The sequence below is a fragment of the Panthera onca genome, chromosome B1 (assembly GCF_046562875.1).
Source record: "Panthera onca isolate mPanOnc1 chromosome B1, mPanOnc1 haplotype 2, whole genome shotgun sequence".
NCBI classification, from domain to species: domain Eukaryota; kingdom Metazoa; phylum Chordata; class Mammalia; order Carnivora; family Felidae; genus Panthera; species Panthera onca.
In genome coordinates, this window is record NC_138342.1 from 31,607,281 (window position 1) to 31,624,600 (window position 17,320).

Sequence of the window (17,320 nt, forward strand, 5' to 3'; positions counted from 1 at the left end):
GCTCGGTGGACGTTTTGGAGGTATCTATCTCAAGCTATAGCGAGGAAACAGATGTGAATTGCTTTGCGTGACTATAGAGGTATGTGGCTCTGTACCAGGCACAAGTTACCAACATGGGAGAGACATTGTTCTGCTTTTTAGGTGCTTGCTGTGCAGTTCCAAAACTATTGTGATCCAAAAATACCAACATATACAAATTTAGGCTTTGAAAAGAGTGAGAGCATTTACAAGAAGAGTATCCATTGTGTTTCAAACCTGATGCTTTTGTTTAAGACCTCATTTTTCTAGAATAGTTTTAGATTCACAGCAAAGAGTGAGCACAGAGTATAGAGATTTCCCCTACACCCAGCCTCCACACATAAATAGCCTCTGCCATTATCGGCATCCGCCAGCAGGGTAATACATTTATTACAACTGGTGAATCTGTATGGACACAACATGATCACCCAAAGTCCATAGTTTACATCAGGACTCACTCTTGGTGTTGTATATTCTGTGGGTTTGGAAAAATGTAGAATGACATGTATCCATCATTATAACAGCATAACAAGTAATTGTCACTGCCCTAAAAATCCTCTGTGCTCTACCTATTCATCTCCCTCTTCCCATTCCCAACCGCTTGACAACCACTGATCTTTCACTGGTTCCATAGTTCTACGTTTTCCAGAATGTCATATAGTTGGAATTATATCTATGTAGCCTTTTCAGATTGGCCTCTTTCCTTTAGTAATGTGCATTTACAGTTCCTCCATGTATTTCCATGGTCTGGCAGTTCATTTCTTTCTAGCACTAAATAATATTCTATTATCTGGATGGACCACAGTTTATCCATTCACTTACAGAAGGACATCTTGGTTGCTTCTGGGCTTTGGTAACTAAATAAAGCTGCTACAAACATCTGTGTGCAGGTTTTTGTATGGACATAAGTTTTCAACTACTTTGGCTAAATACCAAGAAGCACGATTGCTGGATTCAAAGTTGATGACTTTAAAGAACTAGATGATAGTGGGTAAATAGAAATTGTTTTAGAAGTGGGAAATCACGCTAATTAGAGGTAAACTAAGCCACTTTTTTTTTTTTTTTTTTTTTTTTTTAGGAAATTGTAATCTATGAAATAAGGGAGAAAGGGGAGTTTTGGTCCAATTTTTATTCACTAATGGATTTGGGAATTAATATTTTTCAGTCTCATTTTTTAGGAGAAACATAACTTTCAGTTTAGAAAAAGTTATTTTTTGGTGAAATTAATGCTGTGCAAGGTGGTGTTTTTAATGTTTTTATTATAAATTATAATAAAAATATCTGAGCTTAAAGCTGAGCATCCGTGTTTAGTTATAACACAGGGTGAGGATGTCAAAAATCTTATGACTAAATTTTCAGTGTTTTCTTTTATGAGCTAATTGCTGCTGGGTTTTTCCATGATTTTGAAACGTGTGTGTACAGTACTTTGGAAAAAAGATTATTTGCTTAAACTTTATAGACTGAGCTAAAGGTAGAAAAACATTGTTTCTATTTTTGGAATGTCTTACCAACTAGAAAATGAACAAAATGACCATACATATTAAGCAAAAATACTGAGGTGGGAACAGATATTAAAATAGCAAATATAGGAGCGCCTGGATGGCTCAGTCTGTTGATGTTAGACTTTGGCTCAGGTCATGATCTCATGGTTCATGGGTTCGAGCCCCACGTCGGGCTCTGTGCTGACAGCTCAGAGCCTGGAGCCTGCTCCAGATTCTTTGTCTCCCTCGCTCTCTGTCCCTCCCCCGCTCACACACGGTCTCTCTCTCTCTCTCTCAAATATAAACATTTAAAAAAATAGCAAATATATTAATTTAGCCGGTTAGAAATGTCATAAGCCTTTTCATGAATTGTTACTTTTAATGAAGAGATAAATCTGCTATAAACTGAATTTGTTTTAAAAAGACTGCTGAGGGTAGAGAGAAACTGGTGTGAACTTTACTCTTGAGGGGGTCTGTCACAGACTGGTCCTCTCTAGAGTTAACAATTGAATGGCTCACTTTTTTACACTGCAAAGTCTTACGATTTCTAATTGGGCTGCAGCCAGATTTTAATTTTGCAAGGCTTTTTGATAAATGTACTGAAGGTGACTGGAGCCATTAAAAATGTTATTAAATCTGTTTGCTGTTATTCTGGCTAACAAGAAACTATAACCTGGTAACGGAAATCAAAACAAAATTAGAGACCTAAATTTAAACGTTGATATGGATGCATTAAAGTAGAATGTTCTTTAGCTAATAACCTGAATTTATTATCTACCTTCAAATAAGTCTTCACCAAATTTATCTTTCCTCTTCCCTCCCTCACCAATTTGTTGAGCATTGTTTGTTCTGAAGCTGGTCTTCGGGTGCTTGGGCTTGCCACCCAAAGACTCCATTTTGAATTTAGCATGATTTAAAATGTGACTGCATGTATGTGCTTGAGAGAAAGTGAGAGATGTAGACAGAAGGGGTGGGATGGGTGGGAAGAGGAATGGAATAGTAGTAGTGGGAATGAGCAGGGTTTATTGCTGAAGTAGGAATTTCTGAGGTGCCTGAAAGTGTGTGCATGCCTTCCAAGTCTCTGGCCAGCGAGAATTGTACGAATTTACCAGAGAAACTTGGAATCATTCACAGTGTGCCTTAGAGTTAAGGTAACAAATGGAGCACAGTCATGCTGCTAGACTTAGCAACTCATAAAAAGGGAGAAGCAAATATTGAGAATTGGGGAGGCCCACTCATTCTGGAATTAGTTTTGGCTAACAATCTCCACTTTGATCTCAACTGTTTGTCCTGTCTATAAACTCAGTCATGAACTTGAGACCTCCAGCCCATCATTTGTTTTATTTTTGCATTTGTACCATATACTATGTTAGGGTTCTCCAGAGAGACAGAACCAATAGGATATAGGTATATGTAAGAGGAGATTTATTACAGGAATTGGGTCATATGGTTACGGAGGCCAACAAGTTCCACCATCTGCTGTCGGCAAAGCTGGAGAACCAGGAAGGCTGGTGGAGTGGGTGTGAGTTTGGGGGCTGATAGTGTAAGTCCTGGTCTGAAGGAGAAGACGCAAGAACCAGAGCACTGATGCCCATAGGCAAGAGAAGATGAATGTCTCAGCTCAAGTAGAGAGCACCAATTCGCCCTTCCTCAGCTTTTTGTCCTATTCCTGCCCTCCACAATTGGATGATACCAACCCGATGTGCTGTGCGTGAGAGCTCTCTTCTTTAGTCAGTCTACCTATTCAAATGCTAATCTCCTCCAGAGATGCCTTCACAGATATATCCAGAAATAATCTTTACCAGCCAACTGAGCATCCCTTAGCCCTTTTAAGTGGACACATAAAATTAATCACATCATTAACCAACAGCAATCCCTGCTGGCACTACTCTTCCTACTACTGCTACTACTACTATAGCTAATGTTTCTTGAGCACCTACTATATGCAAGGATTCAGGCGGAAATGCTTCATTTGCATCTCATTTAATCCTAAAACTAGCCCTCTTCGCCTGGCTGGCTCAGTCAGTACAGCATGAGACTCTTGATCCAGGGGTAGTAAGTTCAAGCCCCACGTTGGGTGTAGAGATTACTTTAAAAAAAAAGATCCTAAAACTAGCCCTCTACAGCCCTCTACAGCGTGGGCTCCATTAATATAAAGCTTCATGGAATTAACTTACCTGAAGTCATTTAACCATTGTCACATAGGATTTAAAAAATTGCAACAGAATTCACATACCATGAAATTTAAGTTTTTTAGTATATTTAGTATAGTGAATATACTAAAAATTCCAAAATATTTTCATCATCCCAAAGAGAAACCCTATACTCATTAGCAATCACTCCCCATTTTTCCCTCCTTCCAATTCCTGGAAACCATGAATCTACTTTCTGCCTCTATGGGTTTGCCTATTCTGGATATATATTATCCATGGAATCATACAATATGTTCTCTTTTGTGTCTGGCTTCTTTCACTGAGCATAATGTTTTCAAGGTCCATTTACACCTAGCATGTATCAGCACGCTACTTTTTACGACAAAATGATACCCGTTGTGTGGGATACTACATTTTGTTTCTCCATTCATCAGTTGATGGACTCTTGGGTTGTTTCTATTTTATAGAGCTGTTATGAATACTAGTACTGTGAACATTCATGAGCAAGTTTTTTCATGGCATATGTTTTCAGTTCATGCAGAGGGATTTTGTTGCATGATTTTTTTGGACTTGATAGTACCCTCAGCAAATATTTTTTTTGGAAACAAAGTTTTATGCCAGACAGGGATAACTGCACACCTCCAAACTAAAATTTACTAAAAATTCTTTTTACAATGTGAGCTCTGTTTTCTGCCTTATCTTAGTAAGGCTTGATTTCCAGAGATAAGCACCAATTTTTTATGCTTTTGTCCAGCTGATCCTTCTTCCTAGAAAGCCCACTCCCTCATCACCATCTGTGAAAGTTGTAAAGTCTTGGGGCACCTGGCTGGCTCAGTCAGTAGAACATGTGGCTCTTGATTCTGGGTCATGACTTCGAACCCCTCATTGAGTGTAGAGATTACTTAAAAAAAGAAAAAAAAATGTCCTGTCACCTTCCAGCCAGGAAGCTCGTGCTTCCTTTGCAGCCTTAAGTTACCTTTCGTTTTTTTTCTGGGAACTCCGTGGAGCTTTACCTGGGCCTCTCCCATGGTGTTCCCTTTCCAATCTTACCAGCCACCCTGTATCTCCCTTGAGGTCAAGATTCAGGCCTTGTCACATTTCTATTCCTTGCCAAGACTTGTGTTGCTTTACACAATAGGTGATGAATATGCTAGAACTGAATCACTCCCTGATTAGCTGCCGTGATATTGTGATTTATAATAAGAAACATACATTTGATGTCGGTCCCCTTTCCTGGCACAGAGCTCCTAAAACCTTTGGAATTTCCTGTGAAGAGAGCAATGAAGGTGTCCTTTTGTTATGTTAATCAAGAGACTTTTGGAAGCCCCTTGGTCACCTAAGAAAGGAGACTGGTTGCCAGGGAATCAACCACAGGATTAGAGAGTAGGGACATTCAGTCCTACCCCCTGACCTCTGGGGGGGGGGGGGGGGAGAGGGGCTGAAGTTTGAGTTTCATCACTAGTGGCCAATGATTTAATTGATCATGCTTCGGTAATGAGGCCTGCATTAAAAATCCAAATGACAGGGTTCGGAGAGCTTCTGAGTTTGGTGAACACTTAGAGATGGCAGGACACTGGCACTTTCCGAGAGTGTGCAAGTGCACTTTCTTCACACTTTGCCCTAGGCCTCTCTGACGTCTGGCTGTTCCTGAGTTACAGCCTTTTATAATAAACCAGTTATCTAGTAAGTAAAATGTTCTGAGTTCTGTGAGCCGCGCTAACATAGGACTTGAACTCGAGGAGGGGGATGGGAGAACCTGTGGCCGGCTGGTCAGAAGCCCAGGTGACAACTTGGCCTTGTGATTGCCTTCTGGGAAGTGTGTGTGGGGGCTGCAGTCTTGTGGGACTGAGCCCTTAACTTCAGGTTGATGGTGTCAGAATCGAGTTGAATTGTAGGGTACCCAGCTGGTGTCAGAGAATTGCTTGATGGTGTGTGTGGGCGGGGGGGAAACCCATATTGTCATTGGTATCAGGATCATAGTTGCCGAGTGGTTCTGATTCACTTGAAACCAAGTTGAGTTTCCTCCTATTACGGCTGCCCTATTTTTAGCCAGGTCTTATGGGGGAGGAAGGGTCGTCAGAGTGAGGTCAGGCTTTTGTAGGCTCCCCCCTTTCTGCCTCCACCTCTGAGCTGGTGGAGCACAGCCGAGGAGGTTCATCTCCTCTGGAATTCTCAGAGGAGACTCTGCGGTCCTTGCCTCTTGCTTCTCCTCAAAGGAAGTACATGGTAGAAGAGTGGGAGCAGTGTTGGGGTTATTTCGGAGGGTTCCGGTCAGACTTAAAAGGGAAGCAACTCTACCAGTTTCTGGGTCTCCCCCCCACCATCTCTTTTCAAGTCCTCCTGTAATGTCTCAGGAAAACTGAGATTAAATCATCCTTTTAAAGTTACTTAGAGGGGCACCTGGGTGACTCAGGTGGTTGAACGTCTGACCTCTGCTCAGGTCACGATCTCGCAGTTTTTGAGTTTGAGCCCCCATGTTGGGCTCCTAGCTCGCTGCTGTCAGCGTGGAGCCTGCTTCAGATCCTCTGTCTACCCGCCACCCCCCCCCCCCCCCCCCCCCCCCGCCCCAGCGCTTCCCCGCTTGTGTTCACTCTGTCTCCTTCAAAAATAAATATTAAAAAAAAAAGTTACTTAGCAGTCTTGAAAAAAAAAATAGGGGTGCTGGATGGCTCAGGCAGTTAAGTGTTCAACTTGTCATCTTGGCTCAGGTCATGATCTGGGGGTTTGTGGGATCAAGCCCTAAGTGGGGCTCTGTGCTAAAAGCACAGAACCTGCTTGGGATTCTCTCTCTGCCCTTCCCCTGCCTGCACTGTCTCTCAAAATATATACAATAAACATTAAAGAAAAAAAAAGCAGTCTTGAATTTTCTATAAATCATTTGTTTAGATCTCAGAAGTCCTATTTGGATATATATTTTTTAAAATTGTTATTTATTCAATTCATTCATGCAAGTAATCTCTACATCCGACGTGGGACACACATGTTCTTCCAAGCTTTCAGCAAAATTAAAGGTCAACACCAGTATTGACCTCTGGCTGAATTCATTTGGGTGACCCATTTTTGCTGGGCTGGGTGGAGTTGTTAATAATTGGGTGTCCCTTCTCCAAGATGCCACAGCTCATTCAGTCCTAATTGTCTCACACCTGGCTTTCTTCACACATTTATGTGACCTGCCTGCCCTTTGACATCTCTGAGGATCTGACCCTACCCCCAATTTATCTGCCCTTCTTCCCCCCCACCCCGGGCACCACAGGTAACTGTGATAGATAGGGCTGGGAATCATCAGCACCTTTGAGTAATGATTCGTCTGTCATAGGGGTTCTCAATTCTGACGGAGAGACAATCACCAGGGAGCTGTTAAAAATAACCAATGCCTGGGAGCACCCTGGGGGTTTAGTCGGTTAAGCTTCTGAGCTCAGGTCATGATCTCATGGTTTGTGAGTTCGAGCCCAGCATTGCCCTCTCTGCTGTCAGCACAGATCCGGCTTTGGGTCCTCTGTCCTCCTCTCTCTGCCCCTCCCCTGCTCTTTCTCTCAAAAATAAACATTAAAAAAAACAACAACAACAGAAAACCAGTGCCTGGGATATCTATAGTCCTTCCCTGTGGGAATATACAGTTTCTTGGGGGGAAGGATACTTTTTTTTCAGATGGTGGTGTTTTAATGAAAATTGTTTTATTTGAATGTGGAACCAGTAGCTTGTCTGATGTTAATGGTTTTCCTTTTGTGAAATTCCAAATTATAATAGAATTTTTTCTTGCAGTGTGACTGGCAAGCTCCATGCTGGCAGTGAATTAAAATAAGACCTTTCTCCTCTATTTCTTAAACTATATGCAGAGCTCTGCATTTGACGGTCTATCAAGTCTATTCAATGGAAAGGCCCTTATGTTCCCATATTCCCATGAAATGAGTGATTTTGCCCAGTCCAGGATCAGGCAGAGATCTGGGGCAGAGGGAGACCTCTGTGTGTCTAAAGGATATATAAGCTTTAGGCAAGTCCAAACCAGGTTCTGAGAAGCCTCCACCCAGAAGTGCATATTTGGAGAACTGGATCCAGGTTGAAACAATGAGGACTTGATGTCCCTTTTTTCACCTGCCAGCACACTTTCCCGTTGTAAGTGTTACATCCAGGATTTGGTCTGACTTTTTCTTTTTTTGCAAGAAGTGTATGATTTTATCTCCTAAATTTAATCTAATTTCTTTAGATCTCCTGCCCAATTTGCAGAAAATTTATCTTGGTCAGAAGTAACTCAGGTTTCTTTCATCAATTTCAGGTTCCTTTCGTCCTTTCAACCCTAGAGTTGCTTCTAAATTCTGGGGTATTTTTATAGAGCTCAGTCTGGAGATGGGAGTGATAGAGTATGGTGATGACTGTCATGGGCCCAGCTTGTCCCACCTGGTCCTCAGCTGCCCATCCAGTCCCATCAAACTGTGTTGCTGCCTAGGAATCTTCCAGGTCTCTCTCTACCTGACCTAGTGCATACCATTCCCAGGACACCAGACAATTTTAGCTGTTCTCTCTAGGGGCTGTTGGCCAGAAACCCATTTTAAGCCTCACGTCAATGACTCTCACATACTAGTGCATCCCAAACTTGAATGTGCACACTAGACATATGGAATCAAGGTAAAATCAAAGTTCTGACTCCGTAGGTCTGGATTAGGGCAGGGCCTGAGATTCTGCATGTCTAACAACTTGCCAGATGGTGTCTAGGCTGCTGGTTCTTTGAGTAGCAAGGCTGTGGAGGACAGAAGGGCTCTTGGTGTAATGGACTTGTCAGACTCAATCTCTTCTATTTGGAGGAAGTGATTTGATAACAGGGAAGGATTTGGTTAAATGGCTGCCAATGCACGCCCTTTTTCTAGCTTTTCATTTTCTTCTTTTTTTAGTAATCTCTACACCCAATGTGGGGCTTTAACTCATGACCCTGAGATTAAGAGCAGCATACTCTTCCAGCTGAGCCAGCCAGGTGCCCTAGCTCCTAATTTCTTAGGAAATAATAATCACTGTTTAAAAGAATGAAGGAACAGCAGTTCCTTAAGATGCTCTTAGGACCTTTTTTACCCAGGTAGGCTCTGTTAGAATGCTGTCACTCTTGGCTTTCCTCATGCACTCTATCTGGAAGGAGAAACAAGAGGATGAGATGTCCCTCACCCCCATGATCCTCTCTTCTTGGCAGTCATACCCGTGTGTAATACCCGTTGTCTTGTGTGTGGACTAATTTCCTTGCATTTAATGAAGAAAATACAGCGGAAGTTGTGGGCTGTCACTTCCGAGATCAGTTTCTAAAACAACTGATTTCCTTCTTGGACACATGCTGTTTCTCAGATCATTTGTACTTGGGGGGATGCGAACTGACATTTTATGAGCAGCCCTATGGGGAGGACCACATGATGCAGCAAGAAACCCAAGCCCTTGGGGCACCTGGGTGGCTCAGTCGGTTGAGTGTCTGACTTTGGCTCAGGTCATAAGCCGGTTCACCAGTTCAAGCCCCATGTCAGGCTCTGTGCTGACAGCTCAGAGCCTGGAGCCTGCTTCAGATGCTGTGTCTCCCTCTCTCCCTGCCCCACCTCTGCTCACACTGTCTCTCTCTCTCAAAATAAATAAACATTAAAAAAAAAAAAAAGAAAGAAAAAAAGAAAAGAAACCAAAGGCCTGAGTCCAACAGCCTGTATGGAACAAACTATGGGAGTGTGCTTGAAAGTGGATCCTTCAGTCCCACTCCAGTTTTGGGATGGCCTCGGCCCCAGCTAACCGCTTGAACTCAACAAGAGTGACCTGAGCCAGAGCACCCAGCTAAGATGCTCTGGATTTCTGACCCCCCAGAAACCGGTGTTTTAAGCTTCTCAGTTTGGGGATAATTTGTTACACAGCAATGGGTAATATACCCACCTGACTCAGATTCCAGACGTTTGGAGACGGTCCAAACCGTTTGAATAAAATCTTCTATTGGCCTATCATGAAAATAATGCACAATATGACAAAAGGAAAGAGAAGCACAGTTCTCGGTCTGGGGTTGCTATTTGGCCTGATTCACACAGTGAGTGGCTCAACATGACTTACATTTACACGCTGGCTAGTAGACCTTTGCACTTTTTCTTTTTTTCTTCCAATGTGGAACTGTGGGGTGTCTTGAGTTAGAAACTCAGCTTTAACCTTTGTAGCTATAAACTGACTACACTGTCTTATCGTCTTGCCTTGGGAGAGAAGAAAACCGGTGAAGTCACCATTTCTCACGTGGCTGAAACCTGCCGGCTGGCAGGAGCTTCGTTTCCTACCCCCACCCCGAGTCTCAATAGCTTAGTTTCCTGACTCCAAGAAAACCACCTTTGATTATATAAAGGTATTAGGGGCTAGGGAAACACTAGTCCTTTTGTTACCCGCCATCTCGAGCGCTTAGAAAGAAACGCTGTGGGGGTGGGGGCAACCCCGGTTAAGTTGGGCGGGCTTTCTCAACTCTGGGGCTTGTATCCAACCTGAGCGAGAGGACTTCCCGGTTCTCCGAAAGTTGTGCGAAAGGGACGTCCGAGGCGTGTGGGTTTCCTCCTCCCGAAGCTGCGCAGCCGGGTACAGCCGCGAGGTGCGCGATCCCCGCGCGTGCCAACTTCCCGCCGCGAGCCCAGCGTGGGGGGTGGGGTGGGGGTGGGCGGGGTCGGCCGCGCTCCGTCCCCTCCCCCTCCGTCCCCTCCCCTTCCCCGCGCTCTCCCCACCCACTTCCCTTTCTCGGCCGCCCGGGCAGCCCTGCGGGCGCGACCTCTCCGAGCAGTGACGAGCGGGGAGGAGCCCGCCGCCGCCGCCGCCGCCGCCGCCGCCGGAGCCATGCCCGCGCCCCGCCGCGCCCTGAGCCCGCCCCCGGCTGTCCGCCGTCCCACGGGCCGGCGGCGGGAGTGAGCGGGAGCGACGGGCGAGGAGCCGCCTCCCGGCCCGCGATGTCACCATTGTTCAGCTGGGTGGCCAAGGTAGGCGGCGTCGGGGCAGCGTCGGGCCGGCGCCCGTTACCGTAGCGGACGGCTCTGGGAGCCGGCGTCCCGGCGGACGCGGTTCTGGGGACTTTTGTAACCGTCGAGCCGCGGGGGGTCCGGAGCGCGGGAGGAGCGCCTGCGGCGGGGGGTGGGGGGGTCTGACCGTGCCGAGACCGCCGGCGGCGGGGGACGCCCCGCTGACTGGGGACAGCGACCGGAGAGTGGCGGGCGCGGCTGGGGTCGTTTCCCCGGCGGTTCTCATTCATTAGTTGGCCTAACGGGCTAGGTGGCGTCACGCCCATTTGACGGGTGGGGAGAGCGAGGCTCGGCGCCGGACCCAGGTGTCCGCACCTGGCGGCCGGCTGCCTCTCTTCCCCCGCAGCCCACCACGCGCCGCGGATTCTCCGCCGGTTGTTTCCCCCGCGGCGGGAGCTTGGGTGGCATCCTCCTTGCCACCGGCTTGTGCTTTTTTGCCTGGGTTAGGGCGCCGAGGATGCCGAAAAGCTGGACTTGGTGCACACGGAGGGTGTCTGTCCTTTGTTTTAAACTCCCTGTTTCAGAGGGTTCGGTGGTCTGAGTTTTGAATGCAAAATGTTTACCTTCTATTTCCATAAAGTTTTATTTTCAGAACATTAGCGCCTTCAGAATAACTGAGCGTTGCAAACCCCTGCCAATTTCACTATCGCTAAAACGAAGGGATGGGAGTAGATTTCGAGAGTTCCCACCAGTTTGCGAACATAGAATTATTTTAATACCCTGGCGGAGTACCAGCCGTTTAGGTGTTTTTGAGTGATGGATCCCTCTCAGCTTCTAAAAGGCCGGCAGGACAACTGGGCACCTTTCTCACACTCCAGGGATTCCTCTTAGCCCTTAGCAGGGCTCACTCTTGGAGTTTGACAGGTTGAGTAATAAACTCTTACTGAGAGAATCTGTTAGCCATGATGTGACCGTTTACAAATAATAATTAGGTGGTTGTTATATCTTCTAGTTATGTAGTGCTTTTAGAGTGCTGGTTTTATAAATAAATACCTATTTGTGAGCCACATAAGGCTTGGCCTGTCATTTAAAGTGGTAATAAAATGGAGACACAGAAACCAGATTAGTTATTAGGCACTGTATCCTATCTTCTCATTCTCACCAGAATTTTCACTTCCTGAAACACAGCTGTGATAAAATGAAATGACTTTCAACAAAGTTTTGGGTCCTTGTGGTTTTGTGGTGAATAAAAAGAATGATAATGTCCAGATTTTTTGGTTTGAAGTGATACCTTATTGGCTTTTATAAATAATGCTAAATTAAAAAAAATGTTACGTAGTTTAAAAAGTAATTCAGGGTGTGTTGTCTGATTATATTTTACTTATTTTAGGTTGAGGATTCGAGTCCACCTTTTATACTGTTCGACTTTGTACCACAAGGCCAAAGGGAGACAAACCAAAAAAACAAGAAACAAAACAAAAACTTAGTATATATTTTTTTACTCCAAAATTGGTAAGAAGTAAATCTAAAACAACAATGACAACAACAAAAACCAAAAAGAAAAACCTATCAACAACCTTATTCCTGGTACTGTTTTATAGTTTTGTTTACTTTTCCAAAACATTTAATAAAGATGCTTTTCACTATAGGAGTGAGGTGGACTTTTGTTCACGTTGACCTATGAGATGATAGTGAAAACACCAGACTAAAGCTTTACTTAAAACATGAAGGACTTTTACAAGGATTGTCAGCTTTCTCCAACTGGCAGTACTTTTGAAAAGGTGATGTAAATGAACTGTATATTGTAACTTCCTGTAAATTGTGAATCGTGTTATTCCAGAGTTATTTAAACTACAGAACAACAGCAAAACTATGAAATGTTTTTGGAGCAAATTTATCAGTTTTCAGCAGAAAGTGTAGCTATTTTATGTTTTATGTCTTCTACATGGTGTACTCTCATAAATTGCATCCTGAAATTGATTCTTATAGATGATATGTTGTGAGTTTTTAGAATGTGAAACTATCTGAAATCATTTCTTGGGGTTATAGATTGTAAGAGTGAGTTTCTTTGGAACCTCTTTGGTTTACTGTTAAGAGATAAGGCATTAACACAGTTGGCATTCTAAACCAGGGAATGTTTTAAAAGCAGAAACAAGAGCTGCAAATAAGACAATGTGTATAATCTCAGAGTACATTTATATTTGATTTTAGAATGACTCTTCAAGAACACACAGCTGACTATGAACACACACTTCACACAAACACATCTAATGTAATTGCACATCTAATTACTTTTCTGTCTTGACCTTTGCAGACTGTGTCTTGATACCTGGTAGGGAAAGAGAAGGGGAGTAGACATCACTTGATGCAGGTGGATACCTGAACGGGAGTTTGTTTTTCTTGGGTGCTGCATTAATATTGTATGAATATTGAATATGTGGAGTGAGCAGTTTCATGGTATCGGAATACAGCCCAAACAGGGAAGAATTTTATGTTAAGGAAGGAAAAATTAAGACATACTTTCTGTTAAATTGGACATGACATGGAGCAGGGGTGCAGGTGTGCATTGTATTACCAGTGGGGCAGGTTTTAGAGAGGTGTGGTTTCTTGATTAGTCTTTCATTGGGGCACAAGAGTTTTTATGTAGATTACAAAGAAAACCTAATTTCTCAAGAATCGTGATGTTTATACTAAACCCACAGATGTCCTCAACAACCTGGCAGTTTTGAGTGTTTCTGCTCACTGCTTCTGTGTCTCTCATGCAGCAGCTAGCGAAAACTGCAGAGCTGTCGGGTAATTTTCTGAATTTATCTGAATTTGCACCTGCCTGTAAAGGTAATGGCTAAGATTATTGCTAGTGTCTCAGAGTAGTGGGTTTTAAATGTATGTGTTACTCTGTCAGATAACATGGAAAATGGGACCTAAATATATCCGGATTTGCTGTGTTCTCAAATTCATATATGCAGTTTCATATAGTTCATGCCTTGTGTTATTTCCCAGTGCTCATTATGCAGGGGATGTTTATTGGGTACCTTCTGTGTACCAGGTACTGTTCATACCCTGGAGGAGTGAGTTTAGTTCGCACAATAGGTTTATCCTTTTTATTTTTAATCTTTTTTTTTTTTTAAAGTTTATTGATGCTGAGAGAGAGAGAGAGAGAGAGCATATACAGAGAGAGAGAGGAGGAGAGAGACAGAATCTCAAGCAGGCTCCGCACTGTCAGCGCAGAGCCCAGCACGGGGCTGGAACTCATGAACGATGAGATCATGACCTGAGCCGAAACGAAGTGTCAGACATTTAACTGACTGAGCCACCCAGGTGACCATAAGTTTATCCTTTAAAAAGTGTGCACACTGGGGTTGCCTGGCTGGCTCAGCGGGTAGAGCATGTGACTACTGATCTTAGGGTTGTGAGTTCGAGCTCCACGTTGGGTATAGATATTACTTTAAAATAAAATCTCAAAAAAAAAAAAAAAGTGTGCACGCTGAAACTCTGTAAGCCAGATATTTAAAAATACATTAGGTAAGGAATCCTTTTGTAAAATAGTCACTAATTAATATTTTATGTGAAACCAGGTTTTCCATATTTTGGCCTTGCTGAAAACCTAGGGGTGTGCCTATTATTCATTCAGCAAGTCATTTAACAAATGTGTTCAACACAGATATTTATTGAACACGTAGTATGTGCCAGGTACTGATTGAGGAGTTGAGGGTTTAGCAATGACTGAGGCACACCAGGCTCCTGTTTTCATGGAGCTCGAATAAGAGGTGGGAGAGACTGCAGAGCAGCAAGCACATAGGTAAACAAGGCCATTCCAGATGGTGCTAAGTGCTGGGGAGAAAAGTAAGCAACGAGGTCTGGTAGAGAGTGACTAGGGGCTGGGGCGGCAAGGAGGTAGCAGTTCATCTGGGGAGTGAGGGTGCTCAGCACATTCCAGGCAGAGGGGACAGCAGGTACCAAGCCTGGGGGTGGCCCAGGTGGGCTCGTTAAAGCAGTGGGAAGAAGGCAGGAGTGACTGGAATGCAGCGAGCTGGGGCCCAGTGGGAGAGCGGTAACCAGGCCCGGGCCCTTTAGGGCTCTGTAAGCACAGAATGTGGTTTGGATCTGCATTTAAGCGCAGTGGGAAGCATTTAGGGGGCGTCAACCAGAGGGGTGACATAGGCTAAGGTATGCTTCAGGCAGAAGCAGATGGTGGCCATAGTGGTAGCTTCTGTAGTAGGGAAAGGACGCCTGTGGATACCTAATTGTTCTTTATCTTCTGAAATGAGCTTGTTCGTCTGATCTTGGAGCAAATGATGAGAAACTCCTTGCTTCTGTGTGGAATGCAGCTTGTCCTTGGTTAGCTGCGGCTTACCATGGCTTTGAGGCCCACTTGTGTCCCGATGCGGGCCTTGCTTGTTTACCTTTGTGGTTTCCTGCAGCCCGGCCCAGCCCACCTTGGGTGCCTCTGACCAGTCGGGCTTGCCTGTTCACTGGCACAGGGTGGCCTTCCTGTAAGGAAGCCACTGGCTGTGAGTGGGCAGGTCTGCTTTCTCGGGTACAGTCGGCTCGGTGTTGGCTTGTCCTAGGTTAATGTGATGGATTCTTTAAAACTATAAAATGTTTTTCCTTCGGTAGGCTTCTATTACGTTTAATTAGTGGATGTTTGAGTTTAATAAAGAGGGAAGACCTCCTTGTCAGAGTCAGACCATTCCTTGAATTTGAAACATTTGCTGCCTCTGCTAAGTGAAGCTGATGTCGTCGCCCCAACCAAAGCTTCGGCCGGGCTCCTGTGGGGCTCGTTTGTCTGCTGGGGGCAGGAGCCCCTCTTTGGGAGCTCTGGTTGTTCACAGTGACAGTACCTTGGGCACAGGTTGGTTTTATTAAAAGGGAATGGAGAAAAGCGGGAATAGAATCCCGCCTCATCCACAGCAGAATAGTGAGCCCAGAGTGGATCTCATAATGACAGAAAAGCAGGTTTTTTTCCCCCGCTAAACAAATTCGCTAAACTGATCTTAACCAGTGTATGTCTCTGCCTTGGTCTTCCATTTCTGACTCTCTAAACCCTTCGCATCTTTCACCCCCTCCCTGAAACATCTGTGATTGTTCATTCATTCCTTGGATGACTATATTAAAGGGGAGGTGAATATATAGAAAAAAATAGCCCCTAAGGCATTTCCTCTGCCTCGTAGTAGCTCCTCTTGGTAGAGGAGGGTAGACCACTAGCTATGGGGGTGCGGGACTGGGGGGGGGCGGCTGTAGGGAGTGGCTGCTGCTCCGGCCTGAAGCTGGCGGAGGAGTTCTGGGGGGGGGGGGGGGCGCACGCCCTGCCAAGTGGCCGGAGCAGCAGACACGGAGCCCTGGAGCCACAGTGGAGGAACCTCAGCCCCAGGATGGTCAGGCTGGCTGCAGAATGTGTTGTAGGGATCAGTAGAGGATGAAACTGGACAGGTGGGCAGTGGCCAGAGGGCACATGGCATACAGACCCAGGGCTGGCATTTTATCCTGATGGCAGTGGGGACCCTCTAGGGACCAAAGCTGATCTTTCCCCAAACTCTTGTAGCCGCATAGTCCAGTCTGTATGATGCCTTGTGTTGTGGTTATTTTGTCTCCTTCACTAGCCTGTAGACTCTATGAAAACAGGAGTGGTGTTGTCTTACATACCAGTGCATACCAATCACTTGGGCATCTTGTTAAAATATAGTTCTGCTCTAGTGGGTCTAGACGGAACCCAGGATTCTGCATTTCTCACGGGCTCCCCGGTAATGCTGATGGTGCTGGACTGGGGACCACACTTTGTAGCCAAGTTGTCTGTTATACCTACCATTAGACACAGGAGTTGCTTACAGTTGTTGGAATAAATGCCAGGATTTCAGATTAGTCACTTGTATCTGGGAGGATAGTAGTGGAAATAGAATCCCATGAAATAAAACAACAAAAAGAATTAACCTTGAAATAAAGTGTCTGGCAAATAGGAGTGGAAGGAAAAATTTGCACTGAGTACTCTTGTACCTTTTAAAAATTTCAACATTTTATGTGTTAACTATTCATTTTATCAGATTTAAAAAATACTTTGGCCTTTCATCTTTTTCAGTGTATTGAACTTTGCCTCAAAGACCATTAGGATATTATAATAGACTAGGAATCAGATTATCGTTGAAAAATTGACTCCATTGCCCTCCTATCTTTTCTCTTAAAAAAAAATTTTTTTTTAATGTTTATTTTTTGAGAGAGAGAGACAGCATGAGCAGGGGAGGGGCAGAGAGAGGGAGACACAGAATCCGAAGCAGGCTCTAGGCTCTGTGCTGATAGCAGCGAGCTGGTTGTGGGGCTTGAACTCACAAACCGTGAGATCATGACCTGAGTCGAAGTCAGACGCTCAACTGACTGAGCTACCCAAGCGCCCCTTCTTTTTTTAAATAGACTTATTATTATTTTTTTAGAGAGTATGTAGGGGGCAGAGTGGGGGCGGGGAGAGAATCCTAAGCAGGCTCCACACTCAGCAGAGAGCCCCACACAGGGCTCCATCCCACAACCCTGGGATCATGACCTGAGCCAAAATCAAAGAGTCAGACACTCAACTGCCTGAACCACCTTGGTGCTCCTGGACCTCCATATTTAAAAGCAATTTTTAGGTTCACAGCAAAATTGAGCAGAAGGTACAGAGAGTTCCCATATACTCTGATCCCACACATGCATAGCCTTTCCCATTATCAGTATCCCCAACTACTTGTTAGAGCTGATGCACCTGCAT

General features: G+C 44.7%; 1 protein-coding gene and 1 long non-coding RNA gene across 6 annotated transcripts in view; one reads left to right on the plus strand and one right to left on the minus strand.

Moving 5' to 3' along the window:
* LOC132692616 (uncharacterized) overlaps positions 1 to 10,286 on the minus strand; it is a 63,314-nt gene extending 53,028 nt beyond the window's left edge. The window contains exon 1 of the long non-coding RNA XR_013555316.2: positions 10,126 to 10,286. This is a non-coding gene — a long non-coding RNA (uncharacterized LOC132692616). The remainder of the gene's footprint in view (positions 1 to 10,125) is intronic.
* TBC1D1 (TBC1 domain family member 1) overlaps positions 1 to 17,320 on the plus strand; it is a 227,163-nt gene that overhangs the window by 65,234 nt on the left and 144,609 nt on the right. Inside the window, exon 1 of one of the 5 annotated variants that reach the window (XM_060655255.3) lies at positions 10,382 to 10,608. The exons of the other annotated variants lie outside the window; for them this stretch is intronic. Within the exon in view, the coding sequence (XP_060511238.1) occupies positions 10,579 to 10,608 (30 nt within the window). The 5' untranslated portion in view covers positions 10,382 to 10,578. Of the gene's footprint in view, positions 1 to 10,381; positions 10,609 to 17,320 lie in introns of those variants that run through there. 5 annotated transcript variants of the gene reach the window in all.